Source organism: Pinus tabuliformis, chromosome 2_2 (assembly GCF_031772625.1).
Source record: "Pinus tabuliformis cultivar Carrire ecotype Pingquan chromosome 2_2, CPIR1, whole genome shotgun sequence".
NCBI lineage: Eukaryota > Viridiplantae > Streptophyta > Pinopsida > Pinales > Pinaceae > Pinus > Pinus tabuliformis.
In genome coordinates this window covers 360,246,535-360,272,785 of record NC_142300.1, presented here as the reverse complement: position 1 = coordinate 360,272,785, position 26,251 = coordinate 360,246,535, and the positions used below count along the sequence as shown (strand labels likewise).

At 42.5% G+C, this 26,251-nt stretch overlaps 1 protein-coding gene across 1 annotated transcript in view; it reads right to left on the bottom strand.

The window, feature by feature from the left end:
* Nucleotides 1-26,251, bottom strand: part of LOC149192733 (uncharacterized) — a 515,238-nt gene that overhangs the window by 66,455 nt on the left and 422,532 nt on the right. Inside the window, exons 7-8 of the mRNA XM_089406449.1 lie at nucleotides 9,553-9,589; nucleotides 9,276-9,350 (exon numbers count right to left, since the gene is read on the bottom strand). Of these exons, the coding sequence (XP_089262575.1) occupies nucleotides 9,276-9,350; nucleotides 9,553-9,589 (112 nt within the window). The remainder of the gene's footprint in view (nucleotides 1-9,275; nucleotides 9,351-9,552; nucleotides 9,590-26,251) is intronic.

The window sequence follows — 26,251 nt, the reverse complement described above, 5'->3', positions numbered from 1 at the left end:
ATTTCTTCAAATTTGGAGCAGACCTTGAGGGCATACTAGTGCAAAAGAGGCTAGGAGATCGAACATTTTCTATGGCTACTTTGTTAGGAAAGTGATGCCCTAGATGGCCCAACATGGCTAGACCTAGAATGAAGAGGGAAAGGAGAAGAAAAAGGGTTCTTTGAGTGACCACCTATTGGTAGACCAGTGCCTAATCCGTTGGGGAGAATGGAGTCTTGGAGAATCATGAGAAATGACTTCATTTATTGGTTAAGGAGGCCTCAAGAACTACTTTTCTTGGCCTTCAGGGCAAGAAGAAGTGACCTTAAAGCTTTATACTTCACTTTGCAAAAAGAGATGGCATATCAAGATAAATTCAATGGTAGAATTATCACTAGGAGATTTCATTCAACATACATGGCACATACATTGAGATATGCTATATAGAAACAATAATTCCACAATTTCGCAATTATGCAATGCAACAATTAACCTTATTATAGCGAAAATCCCATTCCAATGCATATGACAAAGTAAAACAAGAATAACATTAAATGTGTGTACTTACATGTAAGAGAACATATACAACCATCAACATATTTGCCAATAAAGAAGCTCCAAGATAAGAAAGTCCAAACATCAAAATTCATCCATGCTCCAATTCATCCTCCAGGAAAGAAATGCAAAATTCTCGAGAGAGACAATGATCCAATCCAAGTGAGGATACAAAATGAATTCATGTCTCTCCTATTTATACACTCATTAGGAGTTCAAATTACCTAATTTGAGCCTACATAAACCCATCAACTAAAAATAATGTGCAAACAACTATCTATTGGTGACAAGCCCACCAAACTAGCTCATAAACAAAATAACAAGCCTCCCAAGAGGTCGAATAATCAATAATGCATGCCATTGGGCTCTCTAAGAGGCCCGATGAAGTCCATAAGTGCCACAATCTAAGTCACCTGACACGGGAATTCGGGACACGTAGGATTCGAGATTCGTGGTGTCGGATTCAGACACGCTGACCCCCCGAAACAGGACACGTTAGGACACGTTATATATTATTTTATTAAAATATATATATATATATATATATATATATATATATATATATATATATATTTAAAAAATATACATATATATTAAAAATTAGATATTATCATATTTCTTACACAAATTTTAATTAATGATACAAATTTATTGATTTCAAACATAGGTCTTCATCTATAGCTATTAGCATGCATAGTACATACAAAATTCAAATAAATGTCAGTGGTATTGGTCACATAAATGATAAATCTATTAAAAATTTAAATCATGATTCATAATTCATAACTGAAAGACAGCTTACAACTACAAGATAGTAAGATAAACACACTGACAACTGTAGTTTTCTCATTAAGTCATCAAATCAAAATGTGTTACATAGGTAGTGTTGGTGCAATGCCAATGGCAAATAGAAATAGAAAATATAAAACAATTACAGGTATACAAGCCTCAAGGCATCAATCAGCATCAGAATCAGCATCACTGTCCCCATCATCATGGTCCCCACTGCTCTCCTCTACATCCTCCTACTCTGCTGTATCCATAGTCGCCTCTGCATCTGCTGGTATGGAGGTTGACCCCTCTAAGTCATCAAATCTAACAGGCTCTAGCACTGGATCATTGAGATCCATGTTGGCCAATGCCAACTCAACAGTGGTGTCCAGACCCATATCATCAGGAACATTGTTACTTGGGAGCAGGAGCGAAAGCGAGAGCGAAAACAGGAGCGGGACAGACATATTCAAAAGCTCTTGGTTTGGTGCTCTTGATTAAATACGAGTTCCATACCCTAATACATGACAAAATTCAATGGAAACATTGCAATCCCCCAATCCTAAAATCCTGAAAAACTGATAAGTCTGCTGGATTTTGAATGAAATCTAAAATCCTACTTTCTCCATATGAAATCTAATGAGGCCGGAACCACTCTCAAACATCCTGAGTCATTTCATGGTAATGTTAAAAATTTAAGTAAAAGGATGAAAATGAAGATTAAGGAGAATGTCAATTTTACTTTAAGAATTTAACATTACCATGAATAGCATATCAATACTAGGGCCTAGACTTGATCATGAAGCTGCCAAAATGCTTTACTCCTTGCTCCAATAGCACAAATCACTTGCCAAATGACAATTTTAATGAGCACACACACCCTTTTCATTCCCGCACTGAGTTTAGCGAGTCCTGGAAATCGGACACGTGTCCTAAAATCGCGACACACTTTTGAAAATCGTGACACGCCCTCGGACACGTCGTGTCTGAAACGGACACGACGTGTCCTGTGATTTGGACACGAATCCGAACCGAATCGTGTCAGATTCGCTGGATTCGGGATTTGCAGGGGGTTTAGGACGAATCTGGTGACTTAGGCCACAATGATGAATTGGACTTCCAAAAGTAATGGACAAGGGGTTGGCCCCTTGTTTTCCACATAATAAACCTGTGGTGCTCCCAATGGTTGTGAGGGCACACAAGTGACCTAATGGGTCTCCAAGTAAGTCGAAGAAGCCTGTAGACCATCCACAAGGGCTCAGATGATGGTGTAAGTGATGCCACATCAACGTACAAGTCATGGGTCATCTTCCAAGAGCATGGTGCAACTGTGGGGTTGGTTGGGAAAAGGTGAACTAGGTGCATCTTCCTCATCCAATAGGTATATCGAGCAATCTCTGAACATCTCTAGGGATCCATGGAGTGTTGTCTACCATAGTGTAGGCCCATGGCTCTCAACACACACCCTACGTGTGCCAATGTAGCCCTCTAGAGGGTCAGGACCTTGTATAAGGAGACCAAACCCAAGATGGAAACCACCTGCAATCTTACATGAGATCCAATGCGTCCCCTATGAAAATTCCTACACTAAAGGAAGCCCTACTGCAGCAAATCTGAATCTACTTCACCTACTTGATTTTTAAATTACATTCATCAAGTTATTCTTCTGAATACTGAAGCAAATTACTTCTGCAGCCTACACTAATTAAATATTTGATCTCATGAAACAGAAAATAGAGCAAAGAACAAGATACATAGGACACACTTATTTTTGGATACAATAGTCCCCGGAAAAACCCAATACGGGAAACCCGGTGCAACACTTCTAGGGGTTTATTATTATGCAGGAAAAATATATGAATACAAATCTAGGATGCTCATCTAGCAATCCTTTATAGAGAAAATAATAGTGGAAAATTTGAGTGAGTTTTACCTCACTTCACCCAGCAGATTCTGGTTGATCCGGCAACAAGACTGGCTAACCCCGGCTACTTCGGCGTTGGCCCAGCGTAGGCCCTGCGTCAGCCCTTCATGCTCTGTGTAAGCCCTGCGTCGGCTCTTCTGCCCTCTACGTCAACTATTCGATTGTTTCGGCAGTTCCAACTTCTGCATGACAGACAACTTTCCCCTCTGCACTGACCCTTCTAGCTCTATGTCAAGGCTACGTGGGCCCAGACTGGCCCAGCGTCAACTCTCCCAGCTACTGCACTGCCTCCACAAGCTCTCTCCGCCTCTCTGTTAGTATTCTTCGGAAAGTCCTTCTCCCAGATTCTCTCTGCCCCTCTCCTGCTGAATAATCACCTAGTTCAAATTTCTCAGCTTCCTAGCCCCAAAAATCGAACTCTAGATCAATTCGTTCTGTGTGTGTGTTTCCAAATGAACCTCAACCCTCCATTTTATACTTTTCCTGTTGAGTCTTCAACGGCCAAGATTAAGTCTCTAATCAACGGCTAAGATTAAAACATGACTTGATCCACCTTCTAGATCATTCTCACCCATATTTTGATTAATACCCATTAATATTTTAATTTCCCTAAGTATAGACTTAGGAATTCCATTAAAAATATTAATTATTTTAATAAAATACCATCTGGGTCGAATTTCACCAAACAGTTTCTGGGTTCTTTAACTCATGTGTCTTAGCCTCTCCACCAATTTTCAAGGCTAGATCACTTTCGATGCTAACAAAAACTAACACTCCCTCTTAGCGAGGAAAGTGCTCTAGCAACAATGTCCACCTACATGTTACTCTATTCCTGAAGCACCTCCTTTTTGCACTGTTGCTGCCACCAACACTGTGTTGTTGCTGCTACTGTACTACTGCCCATGACACTGCCACTGCCACTATTGCATCTTACTACAACTCCCTCTCAAACGCTGCATCTGCTATGTGGCTACCGTTGCCACTGCTAACACTGCATTCGTACTGCAGCTAAGTTGCTAAGAGAAGCAACTGAAAAACATCCAAAATTAACTGAACTTAACTGTGTTCAGCATAATACAATGAATGTTGGAATTTGGCTGCTATTGACCCTCTAAATCTTCTGTACTATTGCTAACTTCTGGATTGTGCCAACTGCATTGTTGCCAACCTTGCTCTCCGCTGATCAATCTCTGGTCCCAAGCTACTGCATCTGTCCTCCAAACAATCCATTGCATTATCTGACACTAATTCCATCTCGCTACTGCTGAATCTTGGGCTCCCGTAGCAAGGAATTGATCCAAGAGGTGGACTCCTCAAGGATCCTGCCCACATGTAGTCCTCCCGACTATAGCTCAATATTGCCCCATTTCCCTACTGGAGATGCGTGGGCACTCATGGCAAACTCATCCTCGTCTATCTTCGCAGCTGCAACCTTTGGATCACGCTTCTCATCCTTATCCTTTTTCTTCAAAGGACACTAAGATGCAAAGTGACCCATCTCGCCACATCTGAAATATTTCACATTCAAAATGTCCTTCTTCCGCTTCTGTTTTTGTTGTCCCTTCGATGCTAGAGCTTCATTTTCCACCTCCTCCTTCGTCTTTGTGCCACTCCCACTACTGCCATTGAGGTTGACCTTCACTACATCCCTCCTTAACTCCTATTGTTGAAGAGCCGCCCACATCTCCTTTCATGAAGGTAGTTTTTCCCTGCCCAATATGCTTTGGACGAAAACTTGCCATTCATCCGAGACTCCATTTAGGGTTATCCTCACCATCGCGGTTGGCTAAGGGGTGGACCCCACTACAGCAAGCTGGTCTCTAGTGTCCTGAAGACGTTGAATATAGAGGTTCACCCCTTCTCCTTTCTGCATCAAGGTTAGCTGCAACTTTTGCTCTAAATACATCTTCCGCTCTGCGGAAGAGCCTTCATACAATGACGACAAGGCTTCCCACATCTCTCGAGTTGTATCCTTGACTTGCATGTGTGAGACCACATGATCTCGAACTCCATCGAGAATGAGCCTCTTTGCCTTCCCCTGCTCGGCCTTGTACTTCTTCTTTTGATCATTGTCAGCAGGAACAGCTACAACACTTTTGACATAGGCCTCGAGATCATATTCCTCCAGAACAGCTAAGATTTTGGTCTTCCATATGACATAGTTGGAGGCTCCATCCAACCTGTCTTGATCTCTGAGCCCATGCAATGCCATGTCACCCAACTGTTGAATTGAATCCTCTAGTCACTGCTTAGCACTTCTCAGTCGCTCAGAGAGTGAGAAATTCGAACTTTCTGGCGGAAAATTCTCTGAGGAGAAAATTCCCCTTCTACGTGTTTTCGTTCTTTTCCAGCAGATTTTTTCCCCAGTAGAAACTGCGCCCTTCAAGCACTACGTTGAGGCTCTGCGTCACTCCCTCTGCCTCTGCAAACTCACAAACTAGATATCATACCTCTCTCGTCTCACTCAGAGAGATATTTCCTTGGATCTGCTTCCCAACAAGGACTGTGCAACCCCTTCAAGGGGATTCGAATTGGTGCCAAGGGCAGCTTTCGGCCTCACTGCTCAGCATTGGATTTGCTCTTCTTGTTCCAAAATCAACGCTCTGATACCATGTGAAAATTCCTACACTGAAGGAACCCCTACTGCAGCAAATCTGAATCTACTTCACGTACTTGATTTTTAAATTACATTCATCAAGTTATTCTTCTGAATACTGAAGCAAATTACTTCTGTAGCCTACACTACTTAAAAATTTGATATCATGAAACAGAAAATAGAGCAAAGAACAAGATACATAGGACACACTTATTTTTGGACACAATAGTCCCCGGAAAAACCCAATGCGGGAAAACCGGTGCAGTAGTTCTAACGGTTTATTATTATGCAGGAAGAATATCATAATACAAATCTAGGATGCTCATCTAGCAATCCTTTACAGAGAAAATACTGGCGGAAAATCTGAGTGAGTTTTACCTCACTTCACCCTGCAGATTCCGACTATTCTGGCAACAAGACTGGCTAACCTCAACTACTTCTATGCTGACCCTGCGTAGGCCCTGTGTCAACCCTTCAAGCTCTGCATCAACTCTTTTGCCCTCTGCGTCAGCTATCCGGCTGTTTCAGCAGTTCCCGACAATTTCGGCTTCTACGTGATAGGCAACTTTCCCCTCTGCGCTAGCCCTTTTCGCTCTGCGTCAAGGCAGCGTGGGCCCAGACTAGCCCAACATCAACTCTCTCGGCTATTGCGCTGCCTCCACAAGCTCTCTTCGCCTCTTTGTCAGTATTCTCCGGGAAAGTATTTCTCTTAGATTCTCTTTGCCCCTCTATTGCTGAATGATCACCTAGTTCAAATTTCTAAGCTTCCTAGCCCCAAAAATCGAACCCTAGATCAATTCGTTCTCTCTATGTGTGTTTCCAAATGAACCTCAAGCCTCCACTTTATACTTTTCCTGTTGAGTCTTCAACGGCCGAGATTAAGTCTCTAATCAACGGCTAAGATTAAAACATGACTTGATCCGCTTTGTAGATCATTCTCACCCATATTTTGATTAATACACATTAATATTTTAATTTCCCCAAGTTTAGACTTAAGAACTCCATTAAAAATATTAATTATTTTAATAAAATACCATCCAGGTGGAATTTCACCAAACGGTTTTTGGGTTCTTTAGAACTCATGTGCCTTAGCCTCCCCACCAATTTTCAAGGCTAGAGCACTTCCAATGCTACCAAAAACTAACATCCCCTTGCATTCCAGTACAACAAGTCATTAAGGAGATCGAGTAAAAGAGCTTACAAACCATGGACAACAAGTGGGGAATTCATAATGGCATGTCATTCCATAATGGGCTTTGACCAGGTATCCTATTCCAGGTTTGACCCAAGGTGTGGGCAAGGGGGGAGGGGGAGGTAGCCTTATGTGGACCCAGTGGAGGAATGTGGACCCAGGTGGGAGAAATGACGAATGGGGTTATTGAGTGGAAAGGGGAGTAATATATATGGATGGGGGAGTGGGACCATACAATCAATATTGGGGTTTCCCATGTAATACCATCCCTAAAGCCCAAGGGCCAGTAAAAGATCACATGGGACTAGGGTCCAAGGTTAACATCCAAAAGGGGTCTAGGGGACAAGAGCATGGACCTATCCCATTCTTTTTGCCAAATCTCCCTGTTAATCCATGCCCATAAGTGTCCATGATAAGCAAACTACAATACTCAATTACCAAATGACAAGGCATACCTTTAGGTTCGGGAGGCCCACCTTCAAACATACGATCATGGTAGATGGGTGAGGGACCACATAGCTGGCTCAAGTGGCAGAGAAATGGCACAATGAGCTAGTTGGTGGTGGCAAGGGACTGCTGGCTGCCAGCTGAGGATCATCTTGGAGAGAAAAAATTATCCTCGAGATATCACCCACAAAATGGAGGGTAACAAACACAATGCAATGACTAAATGAGGCAAGGGAGGCTAGGGTAGGCCAACACTAAGCCTAGAAAGGCTAGCATTACGCTTAAGGAGGGGGCATCAAGGTCAAATAGGCCTGCGGCTAGGGCAGCGAGGGCCTTAAGTCCTACGCTAGGGCTAGAAGAGGTAATCCACAACCTTTGTTGAATTGTGGTAATCCAAAACCTTTTTTGAACTGTGGCCATGGATGTATCCAACCTCCTAGCCTGCTCCATGAAGTACCAGCTTAGTACCTATCGCCATCCAATCGCAAAGGAGGGATCGAATGTAAAAGATCTTGTGTACGGAACAATCCCTCCATGCTGGTGCTATGCCATACTTGTCAAAAGTCGTTCGCTCCCACTCACCTGGTCATCCCCTATGTTTTGTCTAGATAACTCTTCCTCTCTCAGTCCAATGCATAGGGGTGGGCTAATAATGTTGTAGGCCCCATCAGTGTGCCTCTGAAGCGAAATGTGCTGAAATCCCAACATGTGCTCCCTTTGCTGCCCCTCATCAATGGCTAGCCCAAAAGATGGCTGCTCATCCTCCTCCATTATGGGCTCAGCTTGAGCCTCCTACTGCTCCTCATAATTTTTTTATTGTGTATCTCTATGTGATTTTGCACATTGGCATCCTCACAAGGAATAGAAATCAGCAAACTTCCATAGTCGGTGTCTAATTGTTCATATTACATTGTAGTACATGAATTTGTATTTATCTTAATTGTATTTTGAATGTTTTATGTATTTTTTGGGTTTCTTAAGTCAACTTTTGGGGCTTTTGGAATTGAATCCCAATGTATTTCTAGTCGAAGGGCTTGCTAAGTCTGATCCAATTCCAATTCATTCAACCTTGAGTAGCATTATGATAAGAACATGTTTAAAGGATCATAAAACAGGATGCAACCTCTTACATGTGAAACACTCTATTACAAAATACATAACACATCACTTTAATACATATGCATTATTTATTATCTCCTTTATATTATGACTAAACTTTTCCGTTCAACAACTAGAATTTTATGCCCAATATAACGTTAAAAAACGATGGTCAACAAGCTATTTTTCTCTAAAAGATTGGACCATGTTAAATAGTCGAAGTGTGTACATGATGCATGCCATAAAAATGCACGAGTAACAGATTTTTCAATAATATGATACTTCATTATTCAAAGCAGAATTATCTTCAATATGTAGAATAGTAAAAGGACATATTCTAAGTCCAATATAAAATATTTAATGATGGTCTAAATAATAATTATGTTTTTTTGGGCACCAACCTATGCAATTTATAGTTCAACCAAATCCTAGGAGGAAGTTCAAAATATAAAAGTTAAATTTACACAGATTGTTCAATAATATGATACTTCATTATGCAAAGCAGAATTATCTTCAATATGTAGAATAGTAAAAAGGACATATTCTAAGTCCAATATACAAATATTTAATGATGGTCTAAATAATAATTATGTTTTTTTGGGCACCGACCTATGCAATTTATAGTTTAACCAAATCCTAGGAGGAAGATCAAAATATAGAAGTTAAATTTACACTGCATCTTATTACTACTATTGCTACGCATAGAATCTTACCAGACAATAATGGAAACAACAACAACTCCAATAAAAAGATATGCTGTGAGCGGAGAGTAATAAAACTTGATCCACCTGTATATAGATAATATCATATTCTAAGTTAATTTGAAAAGTGGACTAACTTATCTGCAAGCTAAGCCATGATTAGAAAGATTTAAGCAACACTACTTATTCATATAATAAAATGTGAACAACAGAAGCTGTTCAAAAAAATTGTATTTGAAACAGAAGCAAAGTAGATCAATATGGTAAGGCATTGTGCAGAATAACTAACCCAATAGGAATTAGGCTGACGAGAAATGATAAAACACCTGCATACAAACAAATAGAAAGTTTACAAAAACTCGGACAATTTGAAATTCCATGTATTAGATAATGTGGCATCATACATACAAAATATGCAACAAGAAAAAGTTGAAAGTAATTTTTAAATAAACCTAGAAAAATTACCAAATAATTTAAAAGGATTGGAAGAAATTAAGAAGATACTAGGATAGTATGTGATGTGTAGGTAAGGACAATGTTGGCAGGCCAACAACATTATGTAGTCAATTTGGGATGCCATTTTATTCGAATACAGGTTAACTAATCTACTATGCCAGTGAATTGACACTATTAACTCAATTAGGTTATAATAATTGTTACCCACCACCAGTGGGTGACCCCATAGGAGAAATTTTCTCCTAGATTTGTCTTCAGCGGACAGCCAGCAGCCCCTTGCAGCCATCTAATAGCTTTGATGTGCTACTTTTCTCCACCACTTGAGCCAACCATTGTGTATCTGCGCTCATCTATCATGATCATATGTCTAAAGGTGGGCCATCCAATCCCAAAGGTATGAATTTTCATTATGTAATTGGGTGTTTATGCTTTTTTTTCTCGGGCACACTTGGGCATGGATTATTGGGAAACTTGGAGGAAGGAAAAGCTTTGACTATACTCTTATTCCCTTACCTCAACTGGGGGTTAATCATGTACCCTGGTCCCATGGGATCTCCTCTATTGGCTATTAGCTTTAGGAGTGACACTACATGGGAAACCCTGATTTTGGTTGCATGTTCCCGCTTGTTGATAACATATATCTCACTCCCCTCCACTCATTACAAGCCCTTTTCATATTTTCCCAATCTGGGTCCACATTTGCCCATTGGGTCCACAAAGTGTTAGCCTACCCTTCCCCTTATCCACACCTTGGGTCGGGCTTGGGATGATGCCCCAAAGGTTGATGCAGCTAAACAAAAAGATAAAAGCATAATATGGCCACATGCAATAGGAAATGTACCACAAAATGCAAAAGATGGTTGGGGCAATAAAATTTAGCACGTGGGAAAAAGCATGACCTCTACCCCCTATCATTACAGCCATCACTCAGGTTCCTAGGGCCCCTATGAGTGCCCCTTGCATCATTAAGGAACCCATGAATGTCCCAACCCCTGGTGGGCAATGAATTGTCCCACTTTAAGGGGTTAATCACATCTATATCTTACAGATCATGCTCTCATCCCCTTAAGCCCCGAGTAGTAAAATGAAGAAAAATCAATAAAGGAAAAGGGAAAATGATGAAGGGTGGAAAAACAAAGGCTGGGGTAACTCATGTGCCACGATTTCTCCCTCCTACATTTCTATACCTAAGGTGTGGGATTTCCTCATCATAGCTACCCTTGTACCATGGAATGTGGCTTCGAACCTTCCCTTTGTCTCCACTCCCTTTCATCATTATTTCACATGACACCTGCCACTTGAGGGGTATACATTGGACCTTTCATTCCCTTAGAGGTTGAAACCACCTAATAAGGGCCTTCATTAACCTCTCCTACCTAGGAAGGTAACACCAATACATGTTCAAAGCCCCAAATTTGGAAGGGAAACCCACTATGAAATTTCCACTTCTACCCTTGATTAGCAAGCTTATTTAATCAATTGCACTAATGAAATCATTGTATTGGAAGGTGAGGAGACACATTGGATCTTATAAAGGATTTCAAGTGGGTTTTCATCTTGGACTTGGCCTTCCTATACGGGATCCAAGCCCTCTAGAGGATCACAATGGCATTTGCAGGGTAAATGTTGCGAGCCATGGGCCTCCATCCACGCAGAGCATTGATTTCTTCAACACCACCATTTGCTTCCTCGTGCCCTAGTTTTTTAGAGATGATGATGTACTTGGACCACATTGCCCCAGACAGTTACGCATTGCACCCGACATTTGGCAGTTGATCCAGGGCCCACGGGAGGTTATGCCTTTCTCAAGGAAACATGGGGGCCATGTGCCCTCATTGATGGAGCGTTGACTTGATCTTGAACCATTTGGAGACCCATGAGACCCATTTGGAGCCCACACAGCCCAAATGGGGTTTTGTAGATGTTTTGCAACATATGGAGGGCATCCCCCCTCTTCATGATTTTTGAGGTCTGCTCTCTCATTCTTAGCACATGAGGCCTCGACACTACCCCTCTAGGCCTCCACGCATGCATGGCGTCAACCTTGCGTGGGCTTAAGAGGGAAATTCGATTTAATTTTGAGCTATCATGGTTGGATTGTAACCATGGGTGGGTTATTTAGCATCTTATGCCATGTAAAGGGGCTTCATCTTTTGTAACTTGAACTCTTAACACTTGTATAAATAGGAGAGACCTTTTCTCATCCTAGCATGATCATTTGGATTTTCGATATCTCTCTTGAGAATTTCAGACGTACAATTTGAGGACAAATTTGGATGATTTGTATGAATTTTGATGTTTGGATAATTTCACTATCTCTCTTGGAGCTTCTTTTTGGCATTGTGATGGATGGATATGTTCTTCATTGTCTTGTAAGTGCTATTTAATGTTGTATTTCTGATTTTTGATTAATGTCTAATGCATGGAATATTGTTTCATGGTTATTAATGTGCCATAATTGATGAAACATTGTCTAAAATATTGTAACTATTGGGAAATTTTGTATGTATTACTCATAGATGATGAATGAATGAATTTTCCTAGGAGATTTGTTCCATATGTATCCTTGAAACTCCATTAACAATTGTCATCAAAGTATAAGTATGTAGAAGTGTTGTATAGTTGCTTCATTAAGGGTAATGAACTGCTTCTAGGTCTCCTTGAAGAGCGAGTTGCCATTGTTGAGAAATCCATTAGGGTGGCAACTTGGGTGTTTATTTAATTGATTTCTCTTATTATGACATTATCCTACGATGTTTCATTACTAGTTCTTCATCAATTTATCTTTTTCTTATCGTCAAGACTAATTCTAATCAATAAACAAAGGAAGACACAATATGTAGGCACACAGCAAGGGAAAAACCCCTAGGTAGGGGAAAACCCAATCAAGAACTCTTCCTTTAGTAGATTCAAAAACAAAGTTGAGATGACCAAGACCTTTATAATCTAGACCAAAGACTTCTTCCATCCATCACGTCAACCCTGTTATATCACGCTTTAGTTTTGAGTCCTGTATTCAGTAGTTTGTTCCTCAGTCTGTACTTAACAATAAGATAACACAATGCTACAATCCTTCACAAACTTTGGTACTATGCTTCAATCTTGCAATGGTGTCATACTTTAGTCTTGTGGCAGCCTATTCATGCTTTGATCTTGTGGCAGCCCTAATCAAGTTTTGGTCCTGTGGAAGCTTAATCTTGCTTCAGTCCTGTGGCAGCCCTTAACCATACTTCGATCCTATGGCAGCCTATTCAAGCTTCGATCATGTGGAATCCCTAAGCTTCGGTTTTGTGGCATCCTATTCAAGCTTCAATCATGTGGCATCCCTAAGCTACGGACCTCTGGCAGCCTATTCAAGCTTCGATCGTGTGGCATCCCTAAGCTTCGGTCCTGTGGTAGATCGGTCTTGCTTCGGTCCTATGGTAGCCCTTAACAATACTTCGATCCTGTGGTATCCTATTCATTCTTCAATTATGTAGTGGATTAGATGTCTTAGCCTACAACCTTTGAATTATCCTTTTCTGAAATCAATTGTACTTGTTTTCTGCCTCTTTCTATTGAGTGGAGTTCACATGTATATTTATAGTTGTTTCCCATTATAAAATGAGCCGACATTAGTTTATTTGTGAAGCCGACTTGCAAGGTGACTTGATGGAGGAAGCTTTCGACATGACAAAATAGATTTTGACTTTGACTTAAAAATCCTAAAAGCCTACAATGGAGGTTGGACCTATGACAATTGACCCAAGCATGAAACTCATGCTTTAAGAAGTCAAATTAATAATAATAAATGTTGAATTTCCACGATCTTGGGTCTAGGATAGAATCTTAGAATCTCTGACACTACCAAACCAAGAATCTCAACATAACTACTTTGCACTGCAGAAAATATAAAGCACTAAATCACACATGCACAAGTATAGACAACTTTTTACAAAATATTGTACAAATATGTACAACACAATCTTCGTTATAATAAACCAACTGAGTAATACAATAGTCTAGGGCTCCTATGCAAGGGATACAAGATACAATGACACTCTCGCTGCAATCTCTATGTTGTATCTCATCTTGCCAGTCCTTCGCTTTCGTTCTACTCTCTAGCTACCCCTTAGTCCATCAAGAGACAACACATAGAGTCTCCAGGAGGGTTGCCACCTATCACTGCTACAAGTCGCTTCTACTACAATGAACACGGGCTGATCCAATCTACTCTTCTAGGCTGGCCAACACCTGAGCTCCAATCTGCCAAGCTAGTAGCTTCTTTCATCCATCAAAGAGCTACACATTAGGCTCAATTCTTCACCCAACCTTCAGCTGTCAAGCTCTCTTTATGACTGCTTGTCAAGGGCTACTTTGGGTCGCCAACACATTGCCCTCCACCAGTCCAATGGCACCCAATACTTCACTATGAAATCTACTCCTAGCATAGGATTTCACCCACCAAGACAAGCCTTCTAAATGGCTCCCAAAGGCTACTCTAAAACTGATTCAAACTAGTCAAATATTGATGCAACACAAGACTGAAACATACCTTTGATCTGGTGTAATATTCCTAATTAGCCATGGCTAATTGGAATATTCAATTTTGTTCAAATTTGCCTTCTATAGCTATTTATAAATAAAAAGGTGAGGAGAGGGGGACATACTCACTTCATGAATAAAGACACTCCCTAGTAGCACAACGTTCTAACTTAAAAGGTGAGCCAAGGGGGGCCAAAGAACCACGTAGAGGAGGGGCCACGTAGACACTTGGAGTGACTGTGCAGATGGGGAGAAACACGTGGCAAGAGGAGAGCTACGTTGGAGGAGGTGAGCCTTGGGATTGAGAGAGACCAATGCTATAAAGGAGAGAGGAGCCTCCTCATTTTGGCATTCGATTATGTGCATTTGAGCTAGTCACTTCGACTTAGAGCACGCTGGCTGTTTAGCTAGTCTGCAGCACTGTTTAGCCCATTGAGTGTCTCCGTTCGGAGATCTCACCCTTAGCCCTGGGGGCCGGGGCACTTTGAGTGCCTGCTCGGGAAAGGTATTTCCATCAGTATTTTTGTAGTAGTTTCATCAACATTTTGGTAGGAGGATTGAACATACTGGATGACTGCGCAATCTTGAGAGGGATGACGCAGTTCTTTCTGGCAGGAGTTCTAGATTGAGGTTTTGTAGGGGGATTTGTGTTGGGAAGTTGAGCAGGGGATCAGCCCTTGCATATTGGAGGATTTTGGCTGAGTTTCAAGCAGAGTTGTGGTGGGTTTATTTCAGTAGCAGCGCAGAGCCTTGAGGGATTGCGTGGGTCCTTAAGGGGGCGATTTTCGGGGGTCGGCCATTTCAGAAAAGCTTTTTGGGTTTTTCTGGGTTTCTTGAGTAGAGTCCGATTCCAAAGTTTTAGCAATTTTTTAGGAGGGGAACAGCCCGAAATCCTCATTTGATTTCCAGCAGTAGCAGCAGCACGACAGTTCTCCAGCAGCTTGGATGCAGTTCAGAGAGAGGCCATTCCTTTGCTATTCTGAGTGTATTTCTTCACTTGCCTCGTGCAACTGGAGGTGCCATCTTTTTTATCACCTCCTGTACTCATTCTATTACTCAGTATAATAAAATGGCTTAACATTTCTCTCTGCATTTCTTGAGTATCTGACTATATCTCATGCTTATATTATTATATGTTACACCATTGTTATTTTTATCATTTTGAGCTTCCTAGTTATTATATCATTTATACGTATTTGGTTGAAGTTTACTAGGGTTTGGGGAATATCTCGGAAATGTGATATTACAGTGGTATCAAAGCATAGATCTGTTTCCGCCTGTGGAGCTAGCAATCTATGACACCGAGGGAAAAGCCCTACATCTGTTACAGAGGTAGGAGATACAGAGACACGGGGCGTAGGTTGGAGAACAGTTATGGAGAGGGACTGTGTTCCGGTGGTGGACGCAGAACAGGAGGAGCCTGTGGTGGACACAGAACAGAAGGAGCCTGTTGTGGATGCAGAGCAGGAGGATCCGATGGCAGATGAGGATGGGAAGAGATTTGCGGACATGTTCCTCAAATCAGTACAGGATCTGTAGAGGCAGATTGAGGTGATGGGGCAGAGATTCACGGCAGTAGAGGCTAGACAGAGTGAGAGTCCATGGGTTTTCCAGGTTGGTGAGGGATCGGGTGCATCCCACCATTTGCCAGAGCAGCGTGATACTACTTAGCAGGTGGCTTCACATGCCCCTACACGCTCTACCATGCTCACTTTCTTAGGAGCAGACACAGGGGCCGGAGCCCAGCAGGAGGCAGAGCCCGGTCATATGGGCGATTATTTTGCAGAATACCAGGCCTATGGGCAGGAGTTTAGGGAGACTCTCTCATTCAGAGACTTTGTTCAGCTCCAGCGGGATAGTAGACCCCGCGACCATCACAGAAGGTATCGGCATTATCATGATGGTGACACCCACCGTGCAGCTAATAGATTCCACTTGCCTACGTTTGATGGTTCATCAAACAGTTTGGCAAAGTCTTGGGTGGAGAAGCTAGACATTTACTTCCAGCTTAACCAGATGTCGGAGACGGAGGCCATCAAGGTGGCTACATTACATTTGGATGGTGAGGCCCAGGATTGGTGGTTCCATGGGATGGTTACACTCGGACACTCCACAATGATGACATATGCTAAGTTCACCAGGAGATTGATGGAGAGGTTTGACTGGAGGGATCTGGAACAACACTTTGTGGAGCTGACGAGGCTCAAACAGACTGGAAGCCCAGAGACCTACATTTCAGATTTCTTGAGGGTTTCAGTGATGGTGCCAGATCTATCCGCGGCACGAAGGATCCACATGTATGTTGAGGGGTTAGCAGAGCCACTTCGGGGTCTAGTCAGATCCGCTAGACCAACCACCCTTCAGGATGCTATTAGCAGGACCTGGGACTTACAGGATGTCTTACCCAGGACCCAGACACCTTACCCCCAGTGACAGGCTTTTCAGCCTAAGGGGAAGGATGTGAGGATTCCGCCTCCGAAGGGGAATCCAGGACGAGTACAGATTGATGATGATGCCAGGAGGGAGTTGAAGAAGAAGCGGTTGTGCTTCACCTGTCAAGAGCCGTGGGCACTGAGACATAGATGTGCTGCTGGCAAAGCACATTTTATTGAGGTCTTCTCCGAGAGCAGCGGGGAAGAGGATGAGGAGGATGATGTGGAGGTAGGAAGTAGTCATGCCGTGCAGGATCGTTTGCCACCTCCACCAGTAGTAGCGAGTGGTGCAGCTTTTGCACCTACTGGAGGGGCCCTTGCAGCATTGCAAGGAGTTCCCAAGTATTTGACGCTGTGCATACGGGGGATAGTACGTGGCCAGCGGGTATCAATTTTGGTTGACAATGGGGCAACCCATAACTTCATCGATGCACAGATGATTGAGCGGAGAGGTATACAGACAGAGAGCTTCGATGGCTTTTCAGTTTTGGTCCCAGGAGATCAGACCATGGCATGTGCTCGTTATGTTCCAGAGTTACCAGTGATGATGGGCACCTACACACTGACTGACCACTTTTTCGTGGCCGATATTTCGGACACCAACATGATATTGGGTGTTCAGTGGCTTATCACTCTAGGGAAGGTCACGACAGATTGGAAGACCCTAGAGATGGAGTGGGATGATGAGAAGACAGGGAGGCATGAGAAGATACGGGGACATCACACATATCTGCCTTAGACTGTTTCGGCTCATTGTATGGAGGCAGTCTTCCGGAAGGGAGACGTAGAGTGGGTAGTGGAGCTGCGTGGATCAGAGGCAGGGACTACAGGGCAGACAGTGCACCCAGAGATACAGTCCATCCTTGACCGGTATGCCATAGTATTTGGGGAGATTCCACCAGGACAACCACCGGACCGGGGGTTTGAGCACACCATTGAGCTTGAGCAGGGCATATAGGCAGTGATTACTACCCCCTATAGGCATCCCAAGGCCTCTCGGGATGAGATTGAGTGGGCCGTTCAGGAGTTGCTAGCTCTCGAGCACATTCGGTCGAGCACGAGTCCTTTTGCTTCTTCCATGGTGTTGGTGAAGAAGAAGGACGACACATTGAGGTTGTGCATTGACTACAGGGTCCTGAACAAGAAGACCCTAAAGAATAGGTACCCCATACCCAGGATCGATGAGTTGATGGATGAGTTGAGAGGAGCCCAGTTCTTCTCAAAGATTGATTTGAGATCTGGGTACCATCAGATTCGCATGAGGGAATAGGACATTCCCAAGACCGCCTTCAGGTGTCACTATGGCCACTTTGAGTTTTTGGTGATGCCCTTCGGGCTAACCAATGCCCCAGCTACATTCCAGTCTTGCATGAATCACATCTTCCGCAGTCACTTGAGGAAGTTTGTGTTGGTATTCTTTGATGATATACTCATTTACAGCAGGACTTGGGAGGAGCATCTCTAGCACATTGAGACAGTGTTGCGCATTTTGGAGGAGTAGTATTTCTATGCCAAGCTCTCCAAGTGTGATTTTGGATTGACGGAGATGTTGTACTTGGGACACATCATAGGGGTGGACGGAGTGAGAGTCCACGAGGAGAAGATTAGGACCATCAGAGATTGGCCGGATCGAAGGAACGTGACGGAACTTCGGGGATTCATTGGTATTTGCAATGTGGAAAAAGTCGAAGTCGGGATTAATTCGGCAAGGGTCCAAAAGTTGAAAAACTCGGCAAAGTCGAGAGTTTTTCGAAAAAGTCGGCAAAAAGTCAACAAAATTAAAAAAACGCAAAATTATTCATTTTTTAAATTTTTTTTTAACATCTAGAGTATCCACAACATCAAATAAATGCATTTCCACATAAATATGTAAAGAAAGCTAATATATAATATGTATATGAAGTCTAGTGCTACATCACATATCAAAATAGTGAATCAACTCCTGAATTTTGAGTCCTGTCTGAGTCTCAACTATCAAGAGTCAAAATATCAACAAAAAATATAATAAATGTACATCATGAGTCATCTAAAGGTCATCAAGTAATCACTAATCAGTCACTGAGATCCTCTTCCCCTTTTACGGGAATAGGAAATGGCTTTGCCTTTTCCTCTAGAGGAAGAAGACCCTGCCCCTGGGGATACAAAATGAAATGGACTCAATTGTCCTCTAGAAGCTGATGGAAGAGGTGGCCTCTGTGCTATGCTGCCGCTGCTGTTGCCCACCCTAGATGGTGTCACCTCCACCTCAGCATCCTCATCTAGCTCTGCTACTGCCTCCTGACCGTGATGTTGCTCCGCCTCCTCCTCCTCTATCTCTGGCTCTCCCTCCTCTGCAACTGCTACATCCTCTAGATCCACACCTAACCAATCCGGGATCGTGTCCAAGATCGGCCTCTCAGTCTCGACTCTCCATGAAGCGGTGGTATCAATATTGTCCAATGAGATGGCTTCCACATCAGTAGGTTTATGAAGTTGTCTCACCCACAATCGAAGATTGTAGTAGACGTAGACCATGTCAATGAGGCGTTGGGACTTCAATCTGTATTAGGGTCATAGATTGTAAATTAGTACTTAGAGAATTTAAATATTAAAATTAATCAAATGAATTCAAAAAATTTAATTTGAAATCTTTTTAGTTTTTACCTGTTGCGCTTTTTGGAGTGTATTTTGTCAAATACACTCCAGTTGTGCTCACACCCAGAGGAACTGCATGTTTGGCTGAGCACTCGAATGGCAAGCTTTTGGAGATGGGGTACTCTGGCACCATAGCTTGTCCACCAAGCATCTACAAGTTAAAAGAAAAATGAGAAACATAAAAAAAAAACATTGAAATTCTAAACTTGAAAGTTTGAAACAAACTGAAGCTTACATGGCATTTTGGTCGTCCTATTCTTAATAGCCATGTTAAAACCAAATGTGCCACCTCCCAACCTATAGACCTCCATTTCTTTAGAAATCTCCTCACGTTCTTGCTCAGATGATACCATCCTCTCGACACAAGTGAAGAATCCATCCATCACCTCAGCATCAAATCTGAAACCACAAGCATAAGAAAATGTAGGGTTGAGGTAGACACCTGCAACATGAATGGGGCGATGGAGGGTATTGTTCCATCGCTAATCAATCACTCTCCATATGACCTGTTGTTTCTCTAACCCCTCGTCTCCCTTATCTGCATAATAAGCACGGATGGCTTCTTTGGCCCTATCCATGGCCTCATACAAGTAGCCCATTGCGGGCTTCTCTCCATCAACCAACCGAAGAACCTTTACCAAAGGTTCTGAAATGGCACACACCTCCTCTACTCCTGTCCAAAAGCTCTGATCATATGAAACTAGTCTGCAGATGCCCTCTCCCTCCAGTTTGCGGCTAATAGATAAAGAACGCCAATCTGCTGAGAGAAACATGCTCTTCACCTCCCACATAGAATTCAACAGAGACTGAAGAGATATGAAAGTAGTGGCAAATCGTGTAATGGCAGGCCGCACCAACTCTTTGTTGTTGGTGAATTTTCTCATCAAGCTAAGCACAGATGAATGATTATATATAAATTTTGTTATGCTCTTGGATGATTCAACAATATCCCTCACAGTAGGAATTTTACCTATATCCTCCAACATCAAGTCAATGCAATGAGTAGCACAAGGTGTCCAAAACAAGTTAGGATACTTCTCCATAAGCATCTTGCCAACTGTAACATAATTTGCAGCGTTGTCCGTTATGACTCGGACAACATTGCTTGGGCCTACTTCCTGAATGAAGAAGTCCAACAACTCACATAATGTACGTGCATCTTTAATGTGTGCAGATGCATCAACAGATTTCATAAACATTGTCCCCTTGGGACAACTAACCAAGAAGTTAAGAAGGGTCCTACCCTTCTGGTCAGTCCAACCATCTGACATGATTGTGCATCCAGTGTGCTCCCATGATGCCCTAAACTCTGCCAATCTAACAGTGCACTCAGTCTTTTCATCTTGAAGAAGAGGCCCTCTCAATTCTGCAAAGGTGGGGGCTTTGTACCCCGGGCCAACGACAGCAACAGCATCAAACATAGGCTGGTAGAATGGGTTTGTCTTGGCAATGCTGAAAGGAACATCACTCCATAGAAGACACCTACTAACCAACTTGTCAGCTTCTGCCTTTTCCTTTTTTTTCATTGATGATTTGATCCCAGGTTGTGAACCAGCTGTTGTTCTAGAAACAAAAAAAGATGAGATAGAAGGATGAGTACCCATGGGTGAGAAAGGTGATGTTGCTGTAGAAGCACTGCCACTCTCAATTCCCCCCACACTTGAGCCCCCTACAAGTTGGTTTCTTAATGCTGCCCTGGTGTCTTTTCCTTCCTCTTTATCCATCAATGATTGAATGGCCCGTCGGATGATTTCTGGACTTGGTTTCGTGCAAAGTTCAACATTTTGCCCCAGAATTTGCCCCAAATGGAATTTTAATCTGTTAATGCCTCCTGACATATGCTTGCCACACAACTTGCAAGTCAAATGCATTCTATTGACCCCCCCAGTTTTGGGTGTAGCATCAGGCTCACCAAACTCCCACATAGAATCCAAAATCCTCAGCATTTTGTTTTAAACTTTGAGCTTGAATTTAAAGTTTAAACTTGGGCACAAAAAAATTGAAACAAATTCAATTAGCAATGATCCATCAAAATAGTAGCAATGATCCATCAATTTAATGATAGAACAAAATGTCACTGTAATATATATGACTTCTCAATAATATATGACAAGAATCCATAGGTAATACCATAATGCATCACATAAAATTTGATCATATTTTTCCCAAAATATGGAAATATTAAATGTTATTCAGTGACCAGTCACAGTGATTTGATGCCCTTTCTGCAACTGTGCTATTCTACACTACCCACTAACAGATTCAGATTTCAATATTTCATAGGCATTAATGTGACTCCATGGGCATGAATCTGTTAAAAAATTAGCATAGTGCAAGTGAGGAAAGCTACCATGTAACAGGCATCAGCAAGTTTCCTTTTCACAGGCATATATTCAATGGTTTGATTCAACTATTTCACCGTCCTTTTCTACAGCAGCTGATATTTTTGTGGTTGAATTTATTATTTTACTCATCAAATTCATGCTTTCTGCTGTCCTAAACAGACCTTCATTGTAACTGTTGATCCTATGATACGATGAATGGTTCAATTCCCTTTGACTTGGAATTCATGCAAGACTTTTGTTTTACTATCAGTATCCATTGTGTACGCTGCATTTGATTATGTATATGAAGTTGAACATCCATATTAATCAAATATAGTTCATATATCTGTCAGCAGCATTCAATTATTCTAAAAGCATCTATTGTTTAGTGTCTATGAAAAGCACGGATCATATGCCCGTAGACGTGCTTTCATTGTTGAAACCTTTTAATATTTATAGGGAAATGAAAAGCAATAAAGTTTCAATTAACTGGCAATGACTATAGCCTAAGGTTTTACCTCTGGTTTCTACCAAAGAATGATTCTAAAACTACTATCCTTAAGAAGCAATGCCACGGAAATACTGTTGAAGAACTGTGAAAGAAGAAACCATGTTGTTGAATGGCAGAGTTGTCTTCTCTGCTCAAAACGTTTTATGGGCTTCTGTATTTACTATTTCTAACCTAACAAAATGTAGGATATAGTATAAACACTAAACAGGAAAGGATTTAAGTTTTGACATTGGATCTACCGGCAATGTTGAACTGGAACAGTTATTCAACCTTGGTAAATGCTATCAACAGGTCACAATTTACGCCGACTCCTCTCCACGCTTGCAAACCCTCGTTCTCTCGGTTCTCCGCAGCAGCCACAGCGAGCAATGAAAAAAGCACAGGCCAAAAACTAAACTGATATAACCCTTTGCGGCCTTTTATCCGCCAAAAAAAATTTCACGCCGATTTTTTCCATCAACTCGCGATTTAATCGGGAGTATTTCGATAAAATTGCGATTTTTTCGTTTATGGAAAAATCGCCAAAAAATCAGCTGATTTAATCCTTTTGCCCAAAAAATCCAGTGTTCCACGGGGACTCGCCCCCCCCCAGGGGTCTAGTTTCCTCGCTCCCCCGCGCTCCGGGGACTTGGGGACGAGTAGGGGACGTTTCCCCACGCTCCCAAAATGGAGGAAACTCAGGGGGACGTGCCAGGGAAACGTTTCCCTTCCCTGAGGGGACGTTTCCCCACGCTCCCAAAAAAATGGCCTTGCTTATAGTTTATGTTTTAATAGACCTAAAGTGGTACAAAGCTACTCATGTTCTGTATGGGGATACCGTCTTGTGCTGTCTTTTGGTTTCAACAAGAGTTATTTTAGAGGGTCAGTATCATGGAAATTTGCTGGACCATATAGCACGTACATGAATTTTCCCTTTTAAAACTTCTCCTTTTTTTCTCAAGTGATGGCTGGATTACAGTGGAGAGATAACTACCATCGTTGGTCACCCAAGTTGGTTCGCAGATTACAGTAGACAAATTATCCATGCCATCGTTGGTCACCCAAGTTGGTTCGCAGATGGTCATCCTGCAGTCAATGTCATTTGATAGTAAACTGTCAGAAACTCTTTCATGTGATCTTCTCATCTCTCCTGGAACTAAAACTCTTCTTTCAGCATATGGTGTACTGTCTATATTATATATAATATAACAAACTTGGATCCAATACAGCTGGACAACCCATTGTAGTTGCCCCTTCTACTGCCAATGCAGTGTTCCTGATCTGTTCATTTACCTTTTCACAGAATTCAGTGGCTACCTTATCAAGCTGAAGCTCTCCCTCTGTGTGACCAAAATTTGAATTAGAATTTGACCAAGCTGAAATAGAATTTTAAATTTATTATTTTATATGATATTATAAATTTGGATAATGTCAAATGATATTCATATCAATGATCATGCTTTGCAGCTTTTCAATTCAAACCAAATTGTCATAGTGGACTCAATTAATAAATTATATTTTATATTTATAAATTTTTAAGACCCTGACGCTCCACCACGTTTCCTAAAAAATGGTAGGGAGCTTTTGCATAGGCCGCTCCCGCGCCCCCTCGCTCCCTCGCCCCCTCATCCCGGAACCTTGGTGGAACATTGAAAAAATCGCAATTTTAGGAATAAATCCCGATTTTTTCAGGACTTTTTCCACACCCAGAAGTTCGTCAAGAGTTTCTCACAGCTTGCTGTACCCTTGATGGATTTGACGAGGAAGGGGGCATTCAGTTGGTCGGATACAACATAGCGAGCCTTTGACAGACTCAAGGAGGTGATGAGCAGCTGCCCAGTGCTTATATTGCCAGATTTTTCGCAGCCATTTGTTTTGGAGTGTGATGCGTCGGGAGAGGGGATCGACGCAGTATTGATGCAAGGAGGTCACCTTATAGCCTTTGAGAGCCGAAAGCTTCTTCCGCACGAGAGGTTGTATTCTATATACGACAAGGAGATGCTGGCCATCATGCATGCTTTGGCCAAGTTTCGGCAGTATTTAGTGGGTAACAGGTTCAGGATGAGGACTGATCACAACAGCCTCGGGTTCTTTTTGGAGCAGAAGCAGCTACAGGAGAGGCAGCAGAAGTGGATCAGTAAGATCCAAGCATATGACTTTGACATTGAGTATGTCAAGGGTAAGAACAACGTGCTAGCAGATGCCCTTTCACGTAGACCAGCCACGTTGTCTCTTATGAGCTTGGACGCAAACTGGAGGGCTCGACTCTTAATAGAGTACTCCAAGGATAGCTTTGCATGTGAGGTTCTAGATGGGCAGGTGGCGGATGACAGGTACAGGGTGGTCGATGAGATCATCTACTACAGGGACCGGATCTTCTTGACTGAGAGATCTTAGCTCAAGAAGAAGATACTTCAGTCGTCACATGATTCACCATTGGCAGGCCATCAGGGGTTTACCAAAACCTACAGGGCCATTAGAGATAGGTTCTCATGGAAGGACCTCAAGGAGGACGTACTCCAGCATGTCCAGGAGTGCGACATTTGCCAGAGGAGCAAAGGGGAGATGAGCCATCCCGCAGGATTATTGTAGCCTCTTCCCATTCCGGAGGGGAAATGGGAGAGTATTTCGATGGACTTCATCACAGGGTTGCCCATGGTGCAGGGCAAGGATTGTATCATTGTCGTCGTTGATCGACTAACAAAGTACCCGCATTTTTTGCCATATCTGCACACTACACAGCAGCACAGGTGGCCGAGTTGTTCTTCAGAGAGGTCTTCAGGCTACATGGTCTTCCTAAGACCATCATCAATGACAGGGACAGCCATTTCATGGGTGGGTTTTGGTAGGAGCTTTTCCGATTGGTGGGGACGGAGTTGACTCCGAGTACCAGTTATCACCCACAGACGGACGGGCAAACAGAAATAGTTAACAAGTGGCTGGAGGGCTACTTGCGTAACTATGTCAGTGGGCAGCAGCGAGCATGGTTGAAGTGGGTGCATCTGGGGGAGTACTGCTACAACACTACTCATCACATGTCCATCGGTATGTCACCATTTTATGCTTTGTATGGGTATCATCCTTTATCTTTTGCTGACGTGATGTTTGGTGCTAGCAAGGCTCCGAGAGCCAAGATTTGGATCCAAGAGAGTCAGGATATTCTCTAAGCTCTCAAGGATAATATGGCTACAGCACAGAACGAGCAGAAGCTGTATGCTGACAGGGGTCGGGTGGAGAGACAGTTTGAGGTAGGGGACCTGGTCTACCTATGATTACAGCCATACCGACAGTCGTCACTGAAGCAAAGGGGGTTGAGAAGCTCAAGCCCCGCTTTTATGGGCCATACAGGGTGATACGTAGGATTGGACAGGTTGCATATGAGTTGGAGTTGCCCCAAGGCAGCAAGATTCATAACATTTTTCATGTATCATGCCTAAAGAAGGCATTGGGGCAGCATGTGACAGTGACAGATGAGCTACCCCCCACGGATGATGAGGGTCATTTGGTGTTACAGCCAGAGGCTATTATTGATACCAGGGAGAGGAGGTTGCGGAGCAGGACAGTCCGAGAATTATTGGTGAGGTGGTAGAATTTACCGGATGAGGATGCCACTTGGGAGAGTGAGAAGATCTTGCAGCATCCATCACTTCAGTTGCTTGAGGACAAGCAACATTTTGCCAGGGGAGACTGTAATATTCCTAATTAGCCATGGCTAATTGGAATATTCGATTTTGCTCAATTTTGCCTTCTATAGCTATTTATAAATAAAAAGGTGAGGAGAGGGGGACATACTCACTTCATGAATAAAGACACTCCCTAGTAGCACAATGTTGTAACTTAAAAGGTGAGCCAAGGGGGACCAAAGAACCACGTAGAGAAGGGGGCCCACGTAGACACTTGGAGGCACTTACACTATTTATAAATAGCTATAGAAGGCAAAATTGAACAAAATCGAATATTCCAATTAGCCATGGCTAATTAGGAATATTACACCAGATCAGAGGTATGACTTAAGTACAATCATGAAGACCGACACTAGTTACATTCTTCAACATTCCCTCTTAACTAGGGAGGTATCCATGATTACATATAGGTGCATGGAAGATCTCAAAATAATATGAACTATGA